This window comes from Candoia aspera, chromosome 15 (assembly GCF_035149785.1).
Source record: "Candoia aspera isolate rCanAsp1 chromosome 15, rCanAsp1.hap2, whole genome shotgun sequence".
In the NCBI taxonomy this organism is placed as follows: domain Eukaryota; kingdom Metazoa; phylum Chordata; class Lepidosauria; order Squamata; family Boidae; genus Candoia; species Candoia aspera.
In genome coordinates, this window is record NC_086167.1 from 14,875,068 (window position 1) to 14,900,078 (window position 25,011).

Here is a 25,011-nt window from a genome sequence, read left to right on the forward strand (position 1 = left end):
GTTAGGCTATTTCTGTCCTAGGAAGGGAAGGGCGGCTGGCTCTGTGTCTAAATGAAGGGAAAGGTTGTTTAAGGCAATTTGGTAATCCTACAGCAGGGCAGTTTTCTGATGCTTTTAGGCCTCAGATCGCAGCAATTTAGCGTTTTATGCTGGAATGAGCCAGTTTTAAACTACCATGTGCTACCTGTAGCCTCCAGGTGTGCCCGGGATGCAGAGGAACTTCACCTTTCTTGCTTCTGGGACGACTCCTAACGTGTTGAGCCTGTTCAACTTTGTTGTACAATTTAGAATGTGTTTTCAAAACAAGCGTCAGAGCTGAAAATCGTTCCTTTTTCTTGTAGAATTGCTGTTTTATAGAAACAAACTTTGGGGTTGCAGTGATCACTCATTAAAGAAAAAATGCCTAAATTTTGTACAAACTTGTTGCTGATTTCTTATACTCCTTTACATTTCCATTTTCAAACTCCTACAGTGTCCCGGGTGCCTGTACTCAAGGTTTAACGTGTCCTTTCTCCAACTATCCACCGATTTCAACTATCGGGGGGAACGATGGCAGGCTTAATTGGGCTGCTTTCAGGCTGGCCTGACTTTGTAGAAAAAGGGAGCAAAGCAGCATTTAATTGGATTTCAAAGCTAGAAATTCATTCCGACGGCCATTCTATACACTAATGAGCTCCATTGGAACTTACTTCTTAGTAGGCTGGTATCAAATAGCATTTGTCTGGCGTTTTCCAACATTACATGATAAAGTTGTGTGTGTATAACAAACAGAAATTCCTTTCTGTTCAAAACGTAACACCATAAACCAGACTCTTTGCTTGGTAGCCTGAACAGACGCGAATCAGAAGCTGCTTTATTTTCTAGCTATAAAATCTCAACTGGTACAGCTGGAGCAAGGAGGATAATAACTCGCTAGGTCCCGGGAGAAATCTATCTTCGCTTTCTGTGCTGGGAAGGCGATATCTCATGTGCAGCCCCCCCAGATATAGCCGCTCAGTAACAATAATCAGGGCGACCCTGTTAAGGAGAGGTCCCCAGTTTGAATCTCTACAAATGCCTTGGGAGCTTTTTCAAGGAGTGGCAGAATCAAATCGGAAAAGTAAATAATAAATGAAAGTTCAATACCTAGGCAATGCAAGCCAATGGCCGGGAAAAAAAAGACAACCCAGTTTCAGCTAAATCATTTTAATAAGCGAAAATGTTATTTTAAATCGTAAGGTTTGGTTAAGAACAGTTCCTATCCAGTCTCTTTTCCTTTGCGAAGAAGCCCCTTCCTCCAAATCTCAGCTACTTCAAGATTAATTCTGATATAAGTGGGGTGACTTTTTTTTTGCATTGTATTCCTAAGTGAGGGTTTAAGAGACTTCAAACCCACTGTAGGTTTTTTCCCCTTCTGTGTATAAATTCAGTTCTTAAATGTGTACTATAAAATCTCTAAAAGGTATTTAATTTTCCTCCCAAGGTACCTCCCTTTTTTTTTTTGCTTCAGACTGCAGCATAAAATACTACAAGGGACCATCTAAACCACCAACGGCAGTAGCCACAGAAATTCACATTTCTTTAAAAACATCTTCATAGAATAATAGATACACCAATATTTACTCAAAAATTCCCAAATGATTCCTATTGCTTATAAATAACATCAGCAAGCCTTAATTCCCTTTCCTGTTAGGGTTCTGCCTTCTCATAGGTACTGGTGGGCAGAAGAGACGTTTCAGAATAAAAGCAAGGCGGTGGAAGGCAACAGAGATCCAGCTGGTATCTGTTTAAAACACAGACATTTAAAGGGGTTGGAATGTCTACACTGGGGGCGGGCCCTCCTGTGTGTCTCCTGCTGTAGATAGGCCGAAGGGTGCTGACATCTTAGACTTCCACCAGAAATCTATGTTTCAGGGTCCCAGCGAAAGACCAGCAGATCAAGGGTTGAATTCCTTGAGGGCAGGCAGATTAGAAGTTGGAAAGCCATTTTTCGGGCACTTGCTTCTACAGGTAGTCCTTGACGTATGACCATTCGTTTAGTGACCATTCAAAATTACAACGGTGCTGGGAAAGATGACTTACGACTGGTCCTTGCTCTTATGACAGCCACAGTGTCCTTGCAGTCACATGGTCAAAATTTGGGCACTTGGCAGCCGGCATGTATTTATGACGGTTGCAGCGTGCCAGGGCCGCGTGATCATCATCTGTGACCTTCCCATCCAGCTCCTGACAAGCAGAATCAATGGGGAACCACATGATTTTGCGTAACAACTGCCACAAAAAATGTTGCAAAATTGAGTGTGGTCACGTGATGCCTCATTTAACGACTGCCGCTCAACAACTTTTCCAGTCCCTGTTGTCGTAAGTCAAGGACTACCTATACTATGCTTGGCCACTTGGCCTTAGAAGTTAACCACATGTGCTTGGTAGAGTCCATCCTGCGCCAGCTGTAAAAGAGAAGAGGGAGGGAGCAAAACAATCAGTACTGCTGTAGCTGTTTTCCACCTAAGGAAGTCCTACTCCCTGGAATGAGTGTGGCAGGTTGCACAGGTTTTTGCAAAGAACTCTCACTGGGGGCTAGCCAAAGTCCAGGGAGAAAGGGGTCTGAGCATCATGGGTGGTGAGTAAATGGTGTAACGTGGCCCTTCCCCTCTGCCTGTGGTGGGGTGGGGGAAAGGGCCCCCCTCCTCTGTGCTCACCTCCTGGTCTGACTTGGTTTGGCCCGGCTGCTGTGCCGTGGCAGGCCTCTGCAAGGCTGCTGGCTTACGGGCGATCGCTGGCTTCCTTCCATCGGCGTTCTCCGTGTAAAGGCCAGCCAAGGCGTAATGCTGCCGCCTCAGCTCCCCGAGGCGCAGCCTCTCGTTTTCCAGCGTCTTCTCCAGCTCCAGAACCTTCACCTGCAAAACACAGAAGTTTCTTGATCGGGCTCCGAGAAGGAGAAGGTCCATTTATCTACTTTATTTCAGAAACTTTCGTGGCCGCCCACCTTACATACCATTACTGCAGCAGCAGCGAGAAATAAAAGAAATGAGGAAAACATACCCCCAAAGCAGCTCCTCAAATAACAATTTAGCAAAAGGACCCACAAGTTCTTTCCATGCTGCTGTTGAGCTGGTCCACCATACTTTACAGCATGAATCCCACCACGGGCTACAGAAGATTGTGCCCTGGCTGGGACTGGCCACAGTTTACTGACGGAAGACCAGCAGGTCCCTCCGATCTCATTACGCACTCAGCTGCTTCTCATGCTTTCTAAGCAATGACTGAACTCACATTAAGGGAAATTAAACCCAGCATCTCGTGATGCTGTCATCCGGACCAGCACGCTGGGCCCTAAGTATTTATCAAACAGCAGTAGGGTCTGGCGTCCAACGCCTGTTCTAGAGAGGACTCAATTGTGCGCTACGGTTATTTAGATTCTCAAGAACCTGCAACCAGTTCGTTACAATGGGGGAGGGCAGTGGGGAGCTTTGGGTCGTGCTTGTTGAGGTCCTCCTGGACCAGCCTTTGGGGAAAGGTGTTCAAGACGTTCTCATCATCCACACCCGCATCTGCTGGACATCACTGCACGAGCCAATCCTTCCTTCTGTGTATGCGTTTCCTCAAAAAAACAAAATCCCAACACTGTCCTGTTAGGAAACCCCATGGCGCCACAGTACCTGTGTCTCCATTTCCTCTTTCTTGAGTTTGATCAAGGACATCCCAGAGAAGTCCATGGTGTCTGGTTGGAAGAGAGAGAGAGGCTCATTACAGAAGTGATCGTGATCCAGGTCCTCTACCAGACGTCCTGTCTTGATGCGGGTTGCCCTGCGGCACCGCACAGGAGAAATGGAAAGCTCGCCCTGTTCTGCAGTTCTGGGCATTCTGCGATTCTTCACCCCAACTACATTTCAGTAGAACCTCACCTCGTCTTCTCTCCAACAGTGTTTTCTAAGGCAGTTCGAGGCCATTTGCTCTAGAAAATCATGGACCAAGCCTGCAGGGCCTGGATTTCCCTCTTTCAAAGGAAATCTGAGATTCTCAGCCCAGTTTAGCACCCAAGCAGAGGGTCTGTATAACACACCACAAATAAAATCACAGCTTAAGTTAGCTGTATCTTCCCCTGCTCAAAAGACCCTATTAATGGAGCTCAAAAGGCAGGATGACCTCCCAGTCGTGACGGACACGTTAAAGGAAAGGGAAAGCTTTTCCCTGAGTGGAATTCCTGGGGATTTCTTGGGCACAGCCATTTGGTTTTCCAGACAGGAACATGGAAGTGCTCCGCTGCTTGTTCAGGAAGGCCCAGGCCGCCCATTCCTTGCAGATCCCACCCACCTCTCGGCTGTTGCGAGCTGCTCGGAAGAGGCGTGGAATAGAAACGCAGCTTTAAAAACCAGTAATCATCCATTAGGGCTGCGTTTTTGACTGCTCCCTCTGCCTTCCAATAAATCAGTACTTTCTAACCATGGCAACCTCCAGGCGGGTGGGCTTCGGTGCCCAGAATTCTCTGCTGCAGCCAAGTTTGGAAATGCCACCATGAAGCCTCTGCAAATCAATCCGCCAAGCTGTCCGAAGGGCAGACTGCAGGTGGAAAGGGGTCCACCCTTCGCTATTTCCTGCTTAGCAACCCCAACCAGGTCTTACCTTTCTCTTCTACCTGCTCTTGACCGGACTTCGTGGAGGCCATGACGTTAGCGGCCATCTCGTTGACCGTCCGCGAGCATTCCTGGAGCTTGCCGAGGTTCTTGCTGTGCTTCTCTGCTTTCACCTGGCATCCAAAATGAAATGAAACCAAACCTCAACAACCCCTTCTAACGCTTTAGGAGAGTGAGTTGTGCTCTGGACCACTTCCAGCAGTAGAAACTTGGACCGGCTGGAAAAAAACAAAACGAACGAAAGCCAGAGGATGCTGCTGTTTCCCTGTGGGGACCATTTACCTTGGAGGCAGCTACGAGCTGGGCAGTGCTAGCTGCGATCTCGTGTGAACAGACAATCAGCTCCTCGTATTTTCCGGTGTGCAGGACTACCCTGTCTGCAGATTCCCTGAAAGAGGATGCAAAAAAAAAAAAAAAAGAGAAAAATGCATGACTTTCCCCAGCAGGTAAACCAAGCTCTTTATCAGGAAAATAAGCCAGACGGGGAAAGTAAGCTGAGAGGCGATCCAGATACCTACACCAGCTGAGTTGCTCCCCACCCAACTGCTTTTGATGCCGAAATGAGGCCTTCCGTCCAACAGGAGTTCTTGGCGTAAAATTCCTGGGGTGTTGCTGCCCCCTAGTGTTCAAGAGAAAAATGCATTTTATCCTTGCGTTGTACGGACTCAAAATAGCAAAGGAAGGTATAGATGGGCATCGACCAAGCTCTAACCCAGGGTTTCTCAACCAGGTTCCGTGGCACCCTTGGGTTCCATGGGAGGCCACTAGGGGTTCCCTGGGAGATCACGACTTATTTAAAAAATTATTTCAAATTCGGGCAACTTCACCTTAGAGAGATAAATTTCATTCTTTATTTTCAGTTTAAGAGCACTCTTAATGCATATAGACAGGCCTACTCATGAAACAAATAACTCCAGGGTCAAAAAGGTGAGAAAGGCTGCTCTAATCTAACTAGAATTCCAAGATAGTGTCCTTTCTCCAGCTCCTGAAGTACTGAACTTTAGACTTTTGGTGATGTAATGGATGGGCATCACTGTGGTGGGAGGGAAGAGGCAATAGGAACTTGAAGATTATAATCAGAATGTATTTCTATATTATCTACATTTACAACACATATAGGAAGGGACTTCCTAGGATCCCACAAAGGAGGGAAGACTACTTGAAATGTCACAATCAAACTAAAAATGCGGCATAATGAAAAGGGGGAGACAGAGACCGGCTTAGATCTCCAGGGGCTGATATATTCAATCCAAACTCCTTCCCCGGGTATTTAATTTTCCCCATCCTTTTTTTTTTAAATAACAGCAACAAGGAATACACAGCAGCCCAAATGCTCTTACCCTTCCACTTTCTACAATCTCCTTCTGCAAATGCGTGGAGGTCTTTACAAGCTGCCGGATAGCCTGAAACAAGAGGAAAAGGCAGAAGAATTTAGCTGGTTGTTGGGTGCAAGCACGCTGTTCGCAAGAAGAGCAATTTTCTGCTGTGGCCCCATTAGCCTTAAATAAAAGAGTTTTCCAGTTACCCACAGAGCTGACCAAAACCAGGCAGCGGTGAAGAGTTTCTTGCCATGTGGCCCCAGATGGGGTTCTCTTTAACAGATGACCACTCACCTTCATTAAATCTGTGCAGGAATTCAGGATTCTGTGGGGGAAAAAAGAAAGCACCTCCAGTTAGAATGATGAAGCCTACACGTTTGGAAGTCATTCGTTTTGGAAACAAAGTCACGGGCAGCCAAAAATGGGACCCCCCCAAAGCCTCATTGAAATAGGTTGAGCGTTCATTACTTGTAGAGAGATTAAAGCAGCAGCTTCTACGCAATTGAAATGAACCCATTTTTAAATCTCTCGCTCTGGTTTCTCCAAAGGATCTTTGGAGAAGTTCAGGGCTTTTCCACAATATTATATGAAACCACCCATTCAAGCAACAGAGGAGAAGGGTGAGAGTGGGATCCCTTTTACATCAAAACAATTGTGCTGTAGGCAGATGAACCAATCAGTTGCCCAACACACTTTCCCCAGGTAGGTTTCATGGGAATTTGAAAGGTGAGCGTATTATAAACATTTTGAAGAAAATATTAAATACTTTCAAGGTGCTTCTTTATAGTGAGAAGAAGCTTGGGGCCCATCTTCTCCAGAAGGTTCGTCAAGGTTTTTCCTGGCCCTGCTGACCCCAAATCTGTCTTAACCAGTGACATTAAGACAGAATCTGGTGGCTTTGGATTCAGCATCCAGCCTCCTGCAGTTATGCTAAGGATTTTTTGTTGTGCAAATTCATCCCTGCCACCGGCTTACCTTTCATTAACTTCTAGTTTCACCCCAGAGCTCTCTACTCTGGCTTGATTCATCATTTCCTGCAGAGAAACGGAAGACAGCAAGTGGGTTTGGCCAGCCATCAGCAAACAGATCCCAAGCAGCTCATCTCCAGCCCAAGAAGGACCAAGCTGGATCGCTGCGAGGGTGGGATGCACCCTGGTACCTCCTACTGATGCTCCCCCAGGAGAGGTAAGCCCAAGAATGGGTCAGAACATAGTGGTGTCACCATCAGAACATGCCAATGGTTGTGTTCATACAACATGATACATGGTGGAGCTTGGCTTGGGCAAACCCAGTCAACAAGTCCAACCCCTTTCCAAACCCTCTATGCCAGGGACTTACACTTTTTAGGAAAACAGTAGCACTGGTCAAGTTAACCCCACCTCTATTCTCCTGACAGCATCCTCAACCGCTGCAGAAGTGGAGGCCATCTCTTTGTCAACCAGGTCACCTAGCTCTTCTTGCCGGATGTCTAAACTTTTGGGTCTCAGTTCCTACCCCCCAAAGAAGAAAAGAAGAGTTGATCAAGGCTTCTGAGGAGAACCCTGGCCTAAAGGAAGCATGGCTCAAGAGTTCAGCTCATGGCGAAAAGCTAGCAACTACGTTGCCTGCACCCAACGTTCCTCATGGAGCACCTCCTGGTGGGCCTCCATTCTCTCTTCACCTGTCCTAGCTGGAATAGCCGCTGCAGAGTTGTCCTCAGGTCTGCTGGATCCGCTTCTCGGAGAGACTGTCTATCTTTTAGCTTGCTCAGGTAGTCCAGGCTATGTTGCCCACAGTCCCTGCAGGATTCAGTCAATTCTGGCCCAGGGAAAAACAAAGATTCAGTTGGTCCTGACCCTGAGGCCATTTCAGAAAGCTTTAAAAGCATGGATGTTTCCCCAGGCAGGGAGACTGGGAGATTGATCGACCCCATGAGGAATGTTAATTTATTGAAGGTTAGTGTTACCGCTGCGGTTCAGAGTTTTTATATTGTTTATTTTGTATTGTGGGTTTTTAACCATCAGTCAGCCCCCCAGAGTTGCTTGGCAATATGGATGGCCATATAAATCAATTTAGTGACTAAATGAAAAGAGGAAGGAAGGAAAGGAAGGAAGGAAAGAAGGCAGAGTATTAAAAGGCCCAGAATAAGTTAGGGGTGTGTGTGTGCGTATGTCAAAATCTGCAAGATGGCAGGCACAACATTGAGATTTAAACATCGCCTTTCTGTGCATGCACATAGAAAAGGGGTAGGGTGTTGACGTGACCTTATGCCTGTCACCTTGCAGATTTTGACACCCAGCAGCAAGTTCCACTGAAAGTTTTACTCTCAAGTCTAGAGGATTGTGTTGTAAACGTAGCTCTAACAGAAAAGTAAGAACATGGCTGTTGTGTTTATTCTGTTTCTCTCCTGCCATACGCACTGGTTAACAATGCTGACACGAGAACTAAGCCATTTTGTCTTGACTGGTGTGGATAAATCAGATGAGAAGCGAGGCATAAAATCGTACCTACAGCTCTAACTGCAAGGTACCATCATTAAAAGAGAAAAGTCAAAGTTTCAGACAGACAAGCTGGAGCCGGCATCTCTGGCCTTCTGGGTGAGCCTCGCTACCTGGTGAAACGCCGATCCTGCTTTTGGGGTCTCCACCCAGGTTTCCTTTAGTTACAACCTACAGCCACCTAGGAAGAGCAAGCTGTCCTCTACGGAATATCTCAAGCACAAATGAAGCAAGACCATCGTCTCGAGAGCGGCTTATAATCGACTGAGCCGTCTCCGGGGGGACCTTGCCCTTAATGCTGGTGCAGCCGAGCACCTCTGCACGCTTGGAAGATTGGAGGAGCGCAGCTGACAAATCTTGTGGATTGTGTCACTTCAAGCAGGAAGGGCGCTCCTGTTTCCAATCCTCTTATCTTGCTGGGGCGGGGGAAGCCTTTTCTGCAGCACGACTCACTGTCAGCATGGTCCGTGGGCGCGAGGTGGGAGGTGGCGCTGCCATTCATGATGACATCGGCTGCTAGATGTGCAAACGGAGCCAACGCGGCGACCAATCCAGTGGCATCTGAGACGAAGAGCAACAACAGAGGGGAATGGGGGGAGGCAGAACCCCACAAAAGTGCATTGCCTTCCAGGAAGTTGGGGAGAACCTGGTGGTCCTTCTGTTGCCATTCCTCTATGGCAGTGTTTCTCGAGCTTGGCCAGTTTGAGAGGTGTGGACTTCAACTCCCCAGAATCCCCATAGCTGGCTGGGGAATTCTGGGAGTTGACGTCCACACCTCTTAAAGTGGCCAAGCTCGAGAAACACCGCTTTAACCCAACAAAACCAAGAATGCTTAAATCAGGAGGTGCGCCAAGGAAATCCAAGTTCAATTTGCAGCTAAAGCAGAAAACAGAAAGAGACATAATACGTCACTGGCAATGTAAAAAACTGCCTGTTCCAGAGTATTTGCTGTCCCACAAACGGCTACGCAACCAAACTATTTTGGGGAAGAAGACAGGATCTGTCTGGAGAGAGAATTCCATAAGGGTTGATGCCACTGAGAAGACTCCATTCCAGCTTTGGCCCTATGAGTTGGACCTACTGGTGGTCCCTCGTAGGACCTGATCTGAGTCCACCTGACATTTAAGTCTCGCTTCCTTAATTGCATGGGGTTTCTTCGGACAACAGACTCCATGGCTGGTGGCACTCAGTTTAGAGCTGGTCTGAAGCTTCAGCAGCCCAGCATCGTGTGCCGTGTCCTACAGGCGGACTAGCTCTACAGTCTGAGGAAGCAGGAAGAAGCCCCCCAAAGAAAAGAAAAATATGAGATTAAGGAGCATAAAAACCCCTTTCTGCTCGCCATATTTGCCACGCTTCCTTTCCCAACACTCGAGGTGAGGAGACCAGAGAGGAAACTCCGCACGTCTTACCCGCCATGTTGGCCAGATAGTGCTTGTGCCCGTTCTCCAAGGCATTCACCGATTCCAGGGCTGCCTGGGCGCGGCTGATGAGGTAATCTGTAGAGGAGGAAGAATGTGGTTTGGGAGGGAAAACAGATCTCTGAGTCTCCCATGCAAATGCAGATTTGTGCGGAAAGGAGACGTCTTGATCGTCCTTCCTTTGACGGTTCACGGAGATGCCAGCAAGGATTCCGGACCCACCTGGAGAACTGGTGCATCGGATGTGCAAGGGGTCGTCCAGCTTGGCGACGGCGTCCTGGATGATGCTCTCGGCCTCCTTTATCATCCCTTGAAGGATTTGGAACTGGTCCTCCAGGAGCTTCTGCTGCAGATTCTGTTCCTGACTTTTCTGCGGGGTGGACCCAAAACATGAGTGACCAGGTCCAAGTAAAACCAGATTGACAAGCTGGTTCCTGTCTTCCATCCCAGTCCTGTGGCTGACTCTGCTTCTCCTGCCCACTGCTTATCTCCCCGGGGCAGAGGGACACTTCCCCTGGTCCAACTTTTCTCCTCCGTACCTTTTCTACCAACTTCTCCTGAAGTTCCTGCACTTCCTTCGCCCGATTCTCTGTTTCCTGGTTCAGCAGCAGCTCCTTCTCCTGAATCAAGCCCTTGGCGGAGATGAGCTCGCATTCCTTCTCGTTGACCGATTTCCTCAGGGCCTCCTTCTCGGCCTGAAGGGCTTCCAGCTGGCTGCTGAGGTCTGAACCAACCTGCAGATAACGTGGGAAAGAGTTCCACGGGTGGATTCTTTGCTTGCGGAGTTCTCACACTCTCTTTATCCCGTGACCTTTGATGCATTATTTCCACCCTGTCGCCACACGCACAATATGCGCAGGATGCCTTTCCTCTGTTCCATCCCCAGGGCAAACTAACTAGGGACTCACAAATGCAGATTTAGGATGAGCTTTTATGGAAATTGGCCCTTGGCCTCTGCAACAGATTTGACCAAAATGGAGAGTGGGGGCCACAAACTACCGGTAATCCCTGCTTACCAATGGTAATTGGGATCGGTGACTCCGTTGCTAAGCAATGGAGTCATAAAGTGCGACGTCACGTGACCATGCCACTATACAACAGCAGTTGCGACAGTTCCAGTTGCCATTGTTAGGCAATTCTCGCACGGTTGTGTGATCACCCTTTGCGACCTCCTGCCAGCTTCCCCATTGACTTTGCTTCTTGGAAGCCGGCAGTGAAGGTTGCAAAGGGCGATCACGGGATCACAGGACCCTGCGACTGTCGTAATTGCGAAGCGGTCGCTGAGTGCCTTGAGATCGTGTGACTGTGGGGATGCTGCGACAGCCACAACTACGAGGACCCATCGTAAGTACCCCTCGTTCAGCACCGTTGTGGACGTTAAATGAGGATGCTTTTGGAAACCTTTCGACTCATTTCTATGCATCTCAAGACTTTAGTCTAGCTATTCTGTGCCACTGACGTGCTGAAGACAGTACCCAAAGCTAGAAAACTATAAACAAGTGAAGAAATGTAGAAAGGCATCTTGAAACCCACTCGCTGTGACACCCACGGCTGGAGTGACAGGCCCCTCGGGACTATACAATCTCCTGCCTGGGCCGTGTACCTGCTTAGAACGGCTGAACGACTGCTGAAGTTGGGTCAATTCTTCTGCTTTGGATTCCAGCTCTCGCTTCACCTGCTCCATCTGAAGCGTCTGGTCTTCTAACTGCACGAGACCCACGAGACAGGACCCATTAAGGGGCTTCCGAGGGGACCATCCCACCCCAGGGCTAAAACTACGGTTCAAGGCCAGTTTTCCATTCAGGTTTTAAAGAGAAGGAACTGCACCCTCCTCCAAAGAAGACGACAGTATGTGGCTCAACAGGTCAACCAACTAGAGGCCTACCTTCATTTCTGACTCCCGCCTCGCTTGTTCCATCTGGAAAGCCAGCTGCTCCTTGACCCGTGCAACCTCTTCCTGGCTCTGCTGGGTGACCGTCAGCTGCTTGGCAGTATCTGCGTTCTGGGTGTAAAGATACAGAGTTGGGGGAAAGGATTAGGATTCAGAATTTGGCCAAGCAAGAGACAAAGCGTGGTTCCTCTTGCCCTCGGTTTATAGTCTTGGTCTGCATGGGCAGCAAGCCTCATTTGATCTTGACTGAAGCAATGGAGACATTGCTCTGTGACCAGGGGTGTCACGAAGACCAATGGGACAAGGACTCTGCCCCAAACGTGGGCACGGTTACCTTTCTCAAAAGCTCCGCGTGCGTGTTGATTAACTCATTGTGTTTCTCCTTCAGCTTAGCGTAGCGGACTTCCGTGGTGCTGGCTTTCTCTGAGAAGGGGAAGAACGCTGTCACATATTACTTTCATCTCCCTATTAGGCAACGAGAAATTATCTGAAGGAGCCCGTTGCAACCCAGAGTTCTCACTCAAGGCACAAAGGACCAGGCTCAAATAATCCGACTTCGGACACTGGATGCGAAGACCCAGCTCTCTGGAGAAGGCTCTGATGCTGGGAAGGGTGGAAGGAAAGAGAAGAAGAGGAGGACCAGCAGCAAGGTGGGTGGACTCAGTTACGGTGGTGATGAGTGCACCGTCAGAAGACCCGAAGGACCAGGCTGGGGACAGATCGTCATGGAGAAAACCTTTCTATGTGGTCACTAGGAGTCAACGCTGGCTTGAAGGCACTTAATCAATCCATCATTGCAACAGGTTAGCAGAAATTCTCAAACTTGGGGACGCAAATTACCAACCAGCAGATGGCAGAAGAACTGAGAAAATCTGTGTGCTGGGACGTTCTCTAGATTTATTTATTACCCAACTCTGGAACTCCTTGGCCATTTTGAGCAGAGCTAGATGATCAAACAAGGCCCCTTCTTGGGGGGGGAGGGGGGGGAACAGCACCCTACAAACTTTATAATGCTCTGCTGGGACACTGGACTAATTTTTCTGCAAAGTTAAGGCCCTTCTTAAAGGCCAGGTGGGGACTTTATCCGTCTATCCATTACACAGCACTGGTTTTGATGCTGCAGTCAGCACTGATGGGGAACATCTTTTGAGGGAGACTGGCAGTGACAAAAATTGAAGCATAATGAATGGATTGCCAAGGTTTCCGGGGAGAGAAACTCAGAATTAGAGGACGTATGGCCTGAGAGGGACCTGGATCCTCCCAAAATCATCACAAGCTTAAAGATGCGGGTGAGACAGAGAGTCTTTCTTCTCTCTTTCCAGACTGCAAAAGGAATCCATGCTGGGGGAAGGTAATTGTGAAAAAGCAGCCCTTTTCCTGCCGAATTGTGTATATCCCAGGAAGTTGGATTTAACTTTTTTTTTTTTTTTTTAAAGAGCAAAGCAGGCAACATGCTTGCTCGATCCCCCCACGCCCCAGCAACCCCACCTACTTTCTGCTTCCAGGTAGAGTCCTCGATTCTTATCTCCTTCAAGTTTGGCTTTCTGCAACCTCTCCAGCTCGTCCCGGAGCTGCTCGTTGTCCACCATCGCTTTCTGCTTCTGCTTCCTCTGGTCTTCCACCTCGGCCTCCAAGCTGTTCACCTGAGCCTTCAGCTGAGTGATGTATCTTTGAGCCTGGGTAAAGAAAACAGGCAGACGTAAACTAACCGCCCCCTTCCCAGGCACAGCAAAGTCATACAGGTAGTCCTCGACTTACGGCCACAAGTGGGACCGGAACCACCATTGCTAAGTGAGTCACGCCTGATTTATGACCTTTTTTGCCATGGTCATTAAGTGAATCACTCGGTTCCCCATTGATTTTGCTTGTCAGGAAACGGTTGGGAAGGTCGCAAATGGCTCATGACCCCGGGGCTCTGCAACCGTTGTAAATGCTGGTTGCCAAGTGCCTGAATTTTTATCCTGTGCTGCGACGGTCGTAAGTGTGAGGACTGGTCACAAGTCACTTTTTTTAGTGCCTTTGTAACTTTCAATGGTCGTTAAATGAATGATCGTAAGTTGAGGGCTCCCTGTACTCTGCCCCCTCCTGGGTTCCTTCTGCCATTAGCCCCAAAGAATTAAACTTTCATCTTTCAAGAAACACTTCAACAGCTCAGGGTATTTTCTAGTGACCGAGAAATCTATGACACTGATCTCCCGTCTGGTAACATTCCTATTTTCCTAAGATCTTAACCTCTTCTGACATGCGTTTTGCTTTTGCTATTTTTTTGACCGGAAAAAAAAATTCTCTTTCCCATCTAGTTTGCAACTAACACTGCTACTCACTATACTTTCTCACTTTAAAGATAAAGCTAAAGGAGAAGGCAACTTTATTCCCTTTGTCTGCATGCGTCAAAAACTTAAGGCTGAAATGCAGCCTGTCTGTCTCCTGCGGCCTCTTTGAGCTGAATTTCAGAGCACCTCCCAAAGGCCAGCAACTTGCTTTGAAAATAAAGGAAGGGAGGGGTGCCCAACAGCACCGTTCGCACCCCTGCAAAATCGCGGAGCAGAAACCCAGGCCCAGCCTTACCTCCAGTTTAATTCTCTCTAACTCTGTCTGAAGCAGTTCAATCTCTTTCTTCAGATTTTCGATTTGCAGATCCCTGAAGATAAAAAGAACAATGCATCACATTGTTGCTGGGATGCAGGGACGTACATTAGTGGTGTGCAAAAATGATCTGCTGATTCAAGTTTTAGATGGGTCTGTCTTTCCCCCCACTCCCTGTCTAATGGTCAGCTATCACGCTTAGGTTTTTAGTTTTTCACTAAAGACTCTTTGGCATGTTTATAAATCCTGGAATTCTTCTGAGCCATACCTGCCTCCTAAGTCTAGAGCAGGGTTTCTCAACCAGGGTTCCGTGGCACCCTCGGGTTCCATGAGAGGTCACTAGGGGTTCCCGGGGAGATCACAATTTATTTAAAAATTTATTTCAAAGTCGGGCAACTTCATGTTAAAGAGGTAAGTTTCATTCTTGATTTTCAGTTTAAGAACACTGTTCATGCATATATGTACAGCCCTACCCATAATAATTTTGTGACTTCTGGCCTATATTTGAGCCTGAATGTGCAGGGGTTCCCCCAGGCCTGGAAAATATTTCCAGGGTTCCTCCAGGGTCAAAAGGTTGAGAAAGGCCATTTGGGCTGTCAAAGGAATAAAGCTTGCCCTTATTATATATAATATTACCAATCAACCTGAGAAAGTTGTTACAGACATACCTTTTTTTTTTAACCTGGGGAATCCCAAGCATTAGACATCTTAAGTGTTGCTTTTGAAAACATTAACTAAAAGGTGACCTAGATTTTGCTGGTAAAGTACCTGTCATCTTTTAATCCGTTGGGCGGCCCGAAAGTCTGTTCAAAGATATCCGACGTGTTCTACAAAAAGAAAGCAAACAAAAAAAAACCCCAAGGAATGACAGTGGAGGAATTTTGTTTTTCCTCTCCATTCATTGGAAACAGGTGCACTTTCTCAGAAATTTCCCCAACACATCTTTCAGTTCACTGTTCTTCTGAATCTACCCCAAACAGTTGTACCAAAATATAACAAGGGGGAAGAGCCACTAATATGTCCCCCTAATCCTGGCTTTATTATTGTGTAAGAGACAAATGGCAGCTACTGGGGAACCAAAGAAACACTGGGAACTTATTGCTGAAAGGCAATCTGACAAAGACTGAGATTTGTAAATGCATTTTTCTAGGCTGATGAAAAGGATTTTTTACTTGGATTTTTACTTGGCTCTTTTCTCTGCACAAATTATAGAAAGAAGAGAGTCATGATGTAGCTTTTGAGAGAAGATAAAATATAATTGTACTTATAACAGCTGTGAAGGATATCAGTCACTTCTTTGTACCTTTTTTTCCTTTTCTATTTTTCTTTCACTTTCTTTCCTTTCACTTTTAGCTTTCTCTTTGATTTTTCTTTTTTCTTCCTTACTATTTATTTTTTGTATATTCTGCCTTTATTATTTTTATAAATAACTCAAGGTGGCAAATATACCTAATGTATGTTCCTTCCACCTCCTATTTTCCCCACAGCAACAACCCTGTGAGGTGGGTTGGGCCGAGAGAGGGACTGGCCCTAGGTCACCCAGCCGGCTTTCATGCCTAAGGCGGGACTAGAACTCAGTCTCCTGGTCTCTAGCCTGGTGCCTTAACCACTAGAGCAAACTGGCTCTTAGTTTGTATTAGTTTTTATCTTCCTTTTAAAAAGTTTTAATAAAAATTTATATATATATATATAAATAAAAATAACTGCAGGGAATGCTCTAGCTGCCATGAGTGAGTGGAGAGCAAAGGTACTCTGCCCATGCTCAGAAGCACAGTTATGCCTTCCAGAGCTGAGGAAGAAGGAAGGAAAAAAAAAAAAAACACGGGGCTGAACCCTAGCTGGAAGGGGAGGAGGGAGTTTGCACCACCACCTGCTTCTGAATGGCCAGACCGAGCGCCTGAATCTTACCTGCTGCTCTACGGATGGCGCTGCGCTGATCTGAATCAGATTTTCTACCTCTTCGTCTTCGGGGGCCTCTTCCGGAATCACCACCACCGGCTTGACATGTTCGGCCAGGGCAGACGCCCTCAGAAAATTGGGGGGGTTCTGTGGGAGGAAGGCAGTCAGACCCTCGGGCTGCAAAGACCCAACCAAGCATCCGCCTCCCACCGATCCGCAGCTTTCCGGAGATTTATTAGGGCTGGCTTCCCATTCAGACAACCTTCCTCCCTCACCCCCTTGCTCTTTCACACATGCAGGCATGCACACAGGAATACAGTCATATGAAGGATGTTCAGCCCTGTTTCCAGCAGGAAAAGAATAGGGTACCTCAGGCAGCCGTGGGATCTGCATGAGCCGCTTGAAATACAGCATGTCCGATGCTCTTTTGAAAAAGTTTTTGAGGCTACAAAGAAAAAACGGAGTGTCAAAGGAGGGAGGAGTTCCCAAGACATCAACAATCCCTATTACTTGGTATTGGTTAACTATTTCATTTATAAGCCTTTGTTCTTCTTAAAGGAACAGAGCAGAAAGGGCGGAATTGAAAAATACAGAATCTAGGGAAGTACCTCTGTTGCTCCTGTCCTTACCATGCTGCTCTTTAGAGGTAGACTGCCTCTGAACATGGAAGCTGCATTTAGCTAACTTAAGCTAACTCACTGATTACATCCTTTGCAGCCAAAGGTGGCGGACATCTGTACAGTCGGTAAAAACAAGGCCTGGAGCTGACTGTAGTTCAGATCACGAACTTCTTCTTGCACAATTTAGGATCAGACTCAAGAGATTAGGGAAGACCCACAGATCAGCTAGATATGAGCTCACTAATATTCCTAAGGAATATGCAGTGGAGGTGAAGAATAGATTTAAGGGACTGGACTTAGTAGATAGGGTCCCAGAAGAACTATGGACAGAAGTCCGCAACATTGTTCAGGAGGCGGCAACAAAATACATCCCAAAGAAAGAGAAAACCAAGAAGGCAAAATGGCTGTCTGCTGAGACACTAGAAGTAGCCCAAGAAAGAAGGAAAGCAAAAGGCAACAGTGATGGGGGAGATACGCCCAATTAAATGCAACATTCCAGAGGTTAGCCAGAAGAGATCAGGAATTATTTTTAAACAAGCAATGCGCGGAAGTGGAAGAAGACAATAGAATAGGAAGGACAAGAGACCTCTTCCAGAAAATTAGAAACATCGGAGGTAAATTCCAGGCAAAAATGGGTATGATCAAAAACAAAGATGGCAAGGACCTAACAGAAGAAGAAGAGATCAAGAAAAGGTGGCAAGAATATACAGAAGACCTGTATAGGAAGGATAACAATATCGGGGATAGCTTTGACAGTGTGGTCGGTGAGCTAGAGCCAGACATCCTGAAGAGTGAGGTTGAGTGGGCCTTAAGAAGCATTGCTAATAACAAGGCAACAGGAGACGACGGCATCCCAGCTGAACTGTTCAAAATCTTGCAAGATGATGCTGTCAAGGTAATGCATGCTATATGCCAGCAAATTTGGAAAACACAAGAATGGCCATCAGACTGGAAAAAATCAACTTATATCCCCATACCAAAAAAGGGAAACACTAAAGAATGTTCAAACTATCGAACAGTGGCACTCATTTCACATGCCAGTAAGGTAATGCTCAAGATCCTGCAAGGTAGACTTCAGCAGTTCATGGAGCGAGAATTGCCAGATGTACAAGCTGGGTTTAGAAAAGGCAGAGGAACTAGGGACCAAATTGCCAATATCCGCTGGATAATAGAAAAAGCCAGGGAGTTTCAGAAAAACATCTATTTCTGTTTTATTGACTATTCTAAAGCCTTTGACTGTGTGGACCATAACAAATTGTGGCAAGTTCTTAGTGGTATGGGGATACCAAGTCATCTTGTCTGCCTCCTGAAGAATCTGTATAACGACCAAGTAGCAACAGTAAGAACAGACCACGGAACAACGGACTGGTTTAAGATTGGGAAAGGAGTACGGCAGCGCTGTATACTCTCACCCTACCTATTCAACTTGTATGCAGAACACATCATGCGACAAGCTGGGCTTGAGGAATCCAAGGCTGGAGTTAAAATCTCTGGAAGAAACATTAACAATCTCAGATATGCAGATGATACCACTTTGATGGCTGAAAGCGAAGAGGAACTGAGGAGCCTTATGACTAAGGTGAAAGAAGAAAGTGCAAAAGCTGGCTTGCAGCTAAACCTCAAAAAAACCAAGATTATGGCAACCAGCTTGATTGATAACTGGCAAATAGAGGGAGAAAATGTAGAAGCAGTGAAAGACTTTGTATTCCTAGGTGCAAAGATTACTGCAGATGCTGACTGCAGTCAGGAAATCAGAAGACGCTTAATCCTTGGGAGAAGAGCAATGACAAATCTCGATAAAATAGTCAAGAGCAGAGACATCACACTGACAACAAAGGCCCGCATAGTTAAAGCAATGGTGTTCCCTGTAGTAATATATGGCTGCGAGAGCTGGACCATAAGGAAGGCTGAGAGAAGGAAGATCGATGCTTTTGAACTGTGGTGTTGGAGGAAAATTCTGAGAGTGCCTTGGACTGCAGGAAGATCAAGCCAGTCCATCCTCCAGGAAATCAAGCCAGACTGCTCACTTGAGGGAATGATATTAAAGGCAAAACTGAAGTACTTTGGCCACATCATGAGAAGACAGGACACCCTGGAGAAGATGCTGATGCTGGGGAGAGTGGAGGGCAAAAGGAAGAGGGGCCGAGTGGAGGGCAAGGTGGATGGATGGTATTCTAGAGGTGACGGACTCGTCCCTGGGGGAGCTGGGGGTGTTGACGACCGACAGGAAGCTCTGGCGTGGGCTGGTCATGAAGAGTCGGAAGCGACTAAACAAATAAACAACAGCAAAGCTAACTCACAAATCCATCCTGATTGTATCAAATTTATTTCAAAGCCATCCAAGCCAACACTCATCACCACTCCTTGAATCCCATCCACAAGTTTTATTTAATCTGCAGTGCAGCATTAAATAAAACTAGCCAAGTTTCTAGGCCTCATGATCTCAGAAGTCCAGATAGCTAAGCACTCCCTGGCTAATCTTCATCAGATGGTGCTACTGGGTTATTTTTTTTTTAAGTGATATTATACAAGGAGCTGTCCTTCGAAAAGATGACTCTTTGGGGATACAATTCACACAATATTTTTGCAGGGCATTCCTGTTATTTAAAAAAAATCAGAGTGGCCCTAAGATGACTCGATTTGAGGCCAGGGAATGCCCAACACAGCACGTTGGGGGGGTTGGACTTCACAACTAGCAGCCACCAACGGCATGGAGGACGAGGCCTCAAGTCACGTTACCTGCGAAATTGTTCATGAAACCTGTCTCGATGTCCTTGTAATGTATCAGCTGTCAAACCTGAACAAACCAGAATCAAAAGGATCAGGATCTTCCAAGTGCCATTTCTAGCCAGGGACTGAAAAAGCAAGTAACTCTTTGCAAGCAAGCATCCAGGCAGATTTTAAAAACTCGGGCCTGCAGCATCCCGAAATGTAAACCAGCAAACCAGTTTTAGGATTGCCTTCTCTGTCCACTAGCAGCATTTCAGAAGGCTAAACCTAGAGACTGGGTATCTAAGCAGCTCCCCTCCAGCATAACTAACCCCCCACATTTTTTTGGAAGGGGAGGAATGATGCCTAAATTTAAATCCTACTCTGGTTCCAGAGCACAGCTGCAAGCAGTCGAATCAGGAGAAAGAATGTCCCCCAGGGAGTCCCTGGTGGCCTGGCGCTGGCAGGGTTGTTTTCAAAGGCACTGCCTGTGTTGAAATTGCCAGCCCGATTCAAATCAGGTGACTCAACCCTGTGCTTTGCATACTTCCTGCCTTGAGGGGACCCTTCCCACCCAGGCGGGCTTGCCAGGAATTCCTGCTTGCTCTGCAAGGGATTATGGGATGTGCCAGGGGCCGAGCCCTGGCTCAGGGGAGAAACCCGCCTTCGGCTGATCCCCTATTGCATCTAGCTTCTTCTGCAACGTGCCGTAACTTCTCCCCATGGGAAGCCTTTTTGCACAGAGAAGCATGCAAATCATGCTGCCCTCTGCTGCATCTGCAGCAAGCAGGCCAGAGAGAAACTGGGGGTGGCCTTTGCTAAATCTTTGGGAGCCGGCTGATCTCTTCTATGGCACCCCAAGAGTTTATTAATCGATTCAGATCAACGTCCCTGCAATTGGATGCTGCGTGGGAAGAGGCTGAGAAGCAGGACAGGAGCAGAAAAACAGTCTGTGGAACACATCCCCAGCCGTTGCCGATCTTTGTGCTTAACTTTGGCTAAGCTTCCCTGGATGAATTTGGAGAGCCTATTCTCTCCAGCTAGAGAGAAGGAATCTTGCCCATCTTCCACTGCTCCTGCCTATTTAGAATCCAGGAGCTTCTGTCTCCAAGGCGGGTACCAGACACGAGAGCTGTCACCCCTTGCAGCAAATGCCAAATTAAGACCTGTGATGCTCTGAAGATCCGCTTACATGAATGGAGGTTGAACATCAGCTTCACGGTATAATGGTAGAGGTGGCTGCAATCTTGGATCACCTGGATGAGCGGAGCCAACCGGCATTGAACGGCCAACATCTGGGAGATGGCCATGGAGGTGTTGAGCTGTCTGAAGACTAGGCAGAGGAAGGGCGAGAAGTCACACTCCTAATTCTTAATTTTAATTATTTTTAATTCTGTGAGCCACCCAGAGTCACTGTATGTGAGTTGGGCGGCCATATAAATTTGTTCAATACATAATGAATAAATAAAAATAGTGCTGAGGGTTTCTCAACCTCAGCAACTTTAAGCTGCATGGACTTCAACTCCCAGAATCCCCCAGCCAGCATGGGTGGACCTCACCTCCCAGATGGCTGGGGAATTCTGGGAGTTGAAGTCCACCAATCTTAAACTTGCTGAGGTTGAGAAACACCGCTACAGCGGAAACGAAATAAATTTATGGCATTATAGACAAAGGGTCCTCTATGGACATAAAGCCAGGAGAGATACTGATATTTACAGATAAAGGTGTGGATTCCGAAGTAACAGCAGCAAATTTCATGCAAAAAGTTACTCCTCAGCCCAGTGGAAATTCTGGGTGAGTTTGAAAAGAAAATTAATATCAGAAAAGGAGTGACTAAACCGAGCCCCCCCCCCTTTTTTTCATCTATGATAAATAAAATAATCATAAAATAAAATATAAAATAAGATAATAGAATTCATAGCCCACTGTCTCTTTCCATAGGAACCCCTCTAGGTTAGTCAGATGCTTTGCTGGAATAAAGAAAAAGTGGATGTCGGACTCCAAACCCCATTAGCCACTGCCAGACTGACCAGCAGTCAAATAGGAATTCAATCTGGACAAGATCAGGTGGGCCAAAGGATGCCCGCTCACACCTTAGCCACCAATCAATCTTACTTCTTGGAGTAAGGTACAAATCCTCAACACTGGAAGCTCCTGAATTTTGCAACCTGTATTAACGTTGCAGGTCCAGCCCATCCCCTGCTCTTCCCCGCAAACCCTTTAAAATAAACACATCTCCATTTTCCGAGGCAGAATTTCCCCAACTACCAACTGGGAGGTGCGCAAGGTAGCAGCCGAGACTTCCCTGATGAATTTGTGGAACCAGCTGTTGGGCACAGGATGGGGTGGGGTTGAATTTTGCATAACTATTGCCTGTTTAACATTCTGGGTTAAAGGACTGTAATGGAAGAGGGCCTGACCAGTTCAAGCATCAAACAATTCCCTTCTTGCTTAAGCGGTCAGAAACCGTCTTTGCTTGCTTAGGCTGCTCCAAGGCTGGATCAAGCGTGATGTTGCCCAGGTTATAAAAGGTTTGTCATTAACTTGGAGTATACATTACTGTGCCTGCAGGGAGACCAGACCAAGGTCGCGCGGCAACCCAGAACTTGACAAAGGAAAGGGAACGTGGATGGGTGTCGGTGTTATCTGATGCTCCCCGCAAAGGAAACTCACAAAGCAGAACGGATACGAGGCGCTTGCTAAAGAGAACCAAGGTTGCATTTCTCTCAAAGGAGGTTGCACTTGTGGGCAGAGGTGCAAAACTCAGGGACACTGATGGGATTTTTTAAAAAGCAGACGCCTCATTCCGACAACCTGCACAATTTATATAGGTTGCACATTGTACCACCCTTGCACAACCTCTCGTCTCTCTGTCGGTTTTAGTGCAACGTATTTTATTTGCTTAATAAAAGACTTAGGGAGGACCTGCCCTCCCAAGGTGGTTACAGAACTGTCAAAAGAACAGAATGATAAACGATGACAACCGGAAAAGAATCGGGTTGCAAAACCATGCGGTGCCACCTTAGCAGAAAACCACCGGCTCGCTTTTTTGGACGTTGTGGATTTAGCAGTCGTTTGATCTGCAGATCCAAGCAGGGGGTGACGGTGGAGAAAAGCTCAGCCCACCAACCTCTGCAGACAAAGCTGCTGTTTTCAACCCCCAAAACAAGGGAGAACTTGGCAACGCTGCAGACGTCTCAGCCTGCATTTAAAAATGGCACGGAGAAGGAAATGAAAGGAGAGAGAGCATCCACACTCAGGGCAGTTTACCTGATTCTGATAATCTGAGTTCACAATCCATGTAGTCAAACATTTCAACGGTGAGCTGGAAGCTACAGAGAATTTTTAAATAAAGAGCAGAGGGTTTATTTATCTGTGATCCGTTTCTCTTTCCATGTCAAACGGGCGTGCCTCCGATAAGAAATTGGGGGATTAGCAAGGAATGTGTCTTACTGTCATATCAAGCGTTCCGTAAATGCAAACATTCCTTTGCTGGCTACACCAATCCAGGCTACACTGAAGCAGCGCTATGATAGGAAAGGATCTAGTCTCTCCCCCACCCCAGCAAACCCCTTCCCCTCTTTCTTGCCTGCAAGGAACTCAAAACGTACATTTTAGATTAACCACGGTTTACCCAATCATCCGAGTCCCTAAACTGTGGATTGTCATAACTTTGTTGAAACAAACCTCCTGTGGATTGAGATTGGCTTGCTGCAAACAAGCCATCATTGTTATGCTCAGCTTCCCATGTAGCTGAGGAGGGAAAAAAGAGGAGAGGCAAACATGTCTTGGACTGGGGAGGCCCACTGCCATCTTAGTAAATGGGGGCTTCCCCACACTTGGTCCCACAAAGCAACCAGATCCCTTGGAAAGTCACTGGCAGGAGAAGGAGGCCAAAAGTCCTCCCCGTCCACAGCATATGGTTACCCTGGTTTTGTTGGATAAACTAGGTTACCAGCTAGCAATGCCACGCTGCTCACAATGTTTGGGCCCATGTCTAATTCCAGACAGGTCAAAGGGAGCAAACAAGGTCAGGACACAACGTAATCCAACCATCTGAGCATCCTGGCAGCCAACCAAACCTGCACAGTGTTTTTTTATTTAGGGCAAGCCCCAAGCCAACCCAGCGCTTAATCCCAAAAGCAAAATATAAAACTGTTTCCAGGGACTGGAATCCTGATCTAGAAGGGGAGGTTAATATTAGAGCTACTCAACCAAGGATCTACTGCAGCTCTCATCCGTTTCATTCCTGGGACGCCACATTTGCATCAGAGAGAAAGGCAGACGTTAGACTTTCTAAAAGTTTTCAAGGAACCCTAGGCGTGGGAGAAGCACTTACATGTTATTCACATCTGTTCCAGCAGCCTTTTCTAGCACCTCGTCGGTGACTTCAAGCCCAGGAGGGAATTCAGGATGCTTTGGGGGCAAAAGCAGGGAGAATTAGCAGTTGTCAACGGGGAGAACCCTGCTCTTTGCAAACCTTACGGGATTCATCGAAAAGGGGCTGGCTACACTCTCCCCTTTGTGCCCCCATCAGCATGGCAGGCTCCCATCAGACTGCCATCTGCCAAGAAAGGATCTTGGGTTACAATGAGACCAACAGGAGGGCACCCAGCTGACCTCCTCCCATTTGGACTTAGGATCCCCAACCAAAGGCTGAGGATTCAAAACACGCAGTAGGTAGTTTCAGCTGCGTGGACCAAACTGCCTAATGTGGCTGCTTTCCAGCAGATGGGTGCACCTCCCTTGGACCTTCACCAACTGACAGAAGCAGAAGCTCAAGATTCCATGTTTTTCCAACCTGCAGCCTAACAGAGTGTTCATTTAAAGGCAGGACCAATGAAATACTATCCAGAACCAACGGAGGCACCTTTAATTAATTTATTTAATTTTTATCCTGCCTTTATTATTTTTATAAATAACTCAAGGCGGCGAACATGCCTAAGACTCCTTCCTCCTCCTCTTTTCCCCACAACAACAACCCTGCGAGGTGAGTTGGGCTGTTTAAAGGTCTGTAGCCCCAACATTTCTACCGTGGCCAACGACCAATCCTTCTCTGCTTGGCTGAGGCAAGCAAAAAACATTCCACCATCACGTCCGAACAGGTTGTGACTTTTCAGAGGTGACGGCCAGGTCAACTAACCAAGCCCGCCCACGGGTCCCGTCCTTAAGAAGAGAGAGCCGCATCTCCCTCGCCTGAGCCCGCCCTGCAAAACTCCGTCCACCTTTACTGTGAGAACAGGATCGGTCGGAAGAGAGTTACCTTTACGTGGAAGGAGATTTTGGTCAGCAAAAGTTTGGTATAAATATTCACAAGCTGGCCGTAACGATCGTGTAGATGGCCCTGGAAAAGGAAAGCAATGGATGCACCTGGTTCCAAAAATCAAAAGTAGGTCTGGAGGGGTGAAATTTGTTTCCTCAAGGTGCCCCGGCAGCCTCCTCCCTGTCTGCACTGAAGGAACAGGAATTCTTAGCTTTG

At 47.1% G+C, this 25,011-nt stretch overlaps 1 protein-coding gene across 1 annotated transcript in view; it reads right to left on the bottom strand.

The window, feature by feature from the left end:
* Positions 1 to 1,169: 1,169 nt before the first annotated feature.
* The window catches only part of HIP1R (huntingtin interacting protein 1 related), a 38,216-nt gene continuing 14,374 nt past the window's right edge, over positions 1,170 to 25,011 (bottom strand). The window contains exons 5-32 of the mRNA XM_063315654.1: positions 24,796 to 24,876; positions 23,872 to 23,948; positions 22,803 to 22,864; positions 20,725 to 20,865; positions 19,563 to 19,620; positions 16,573 to 16,648; positions 16,213 to 16,350; positions 15,073 to 15,131; positions 14,287 to 14,359; positions 13,211 to 13,394; positions 12,053 to 12,141; positions 11,713 to 11,829; positions 11,431 to 11,532; positions 10,367 to 10,561; positions 10,050 to 10,197; positions 9,819 to 9,905; positions 8,863 to 8,970; positions 7,593 to 7,729; positions 7,312 to 7,422; positions 6,908 to 6,966; positions 6,227 to 6,257; positions 5,954 to 6,016; positions 5,132 to 5,232; positions 4,896 to 5,001; positions 4,603 to 4,726; positions 3,639 to 3,700; positions 2,679 to 2,876; positions 1,170 to 2,426 (exon numbers count right to left, since the gene is read on the bottom strand). Coding sequence (XP_063171724.1) covers positions 2,382 to 2,426; positions 2,679 to 2,876; positions 3,639 to 3,700; positions 4,603 to 4,726; positions 4,896 to 5,001; positions 5,132 to 5,232; positions 5,954 to 6,016; positions 6,227 to 6,257; positions 6,908 to 6,966; positions 7,312 to 7,422; positions 7,593 to 7,729; positions 8,863 to 8,970; positions 9,819 to 9,905; positions 10,050 to 10,197; positions 10,367 to 10,561; positions 11,431 to 11,532; positions 11,713 to 11,829; positions 12,053 to 12,141; positions 13,211 to 13,394; positions 14,287 to 14,359; positions 15,073 to 15,131; positions 16,213 to 16,350; positions 16,573 to 16,648; positions 19,563 to 19,620; positions 20,725 to 20,865; positions 22,803 to 22,864; positions 23,872 to 23,948; positions 24,796 to 24,876 — 2,832 coding nt within the window. The 3' untranslated portion in view covers positions 1,170 to 2,381. The remainder of the gene's footprint in view (positions 2,427 to 2,678; positions 2,877 to 3,638; positions 3,701 to 4,602; positions 4,727 to 4,895; positions 5,002 to 5,131; positions 5,233 to 5,953; positions 6,017 to 6,226; positions 6,258 to 6,907; positions 6,967 to 7,311; positions 7,423 to 7,592; positions 7,730 to 8,862; positions 8,971 to 9,818; positions 9,906 to 10,049; positions 10,198 to 10,366; positions 10,562 to 11,430; positions 11,533 to 11,712; positions 11,830 to 12,052; positions 12,142 to 13,210; positions 13,395 to 14,286; positions 14,360 to 15,072; positions 15,132 to 16,212; positions 16,351 to 16,572; positions 16,649 to 19,562; positions 19,621 to 20,724; positions 20,866 to 22,802; positions 22,865 to 23,871; positions 23,949 to 24,795; positions 24,877 to 25,011) is intronic.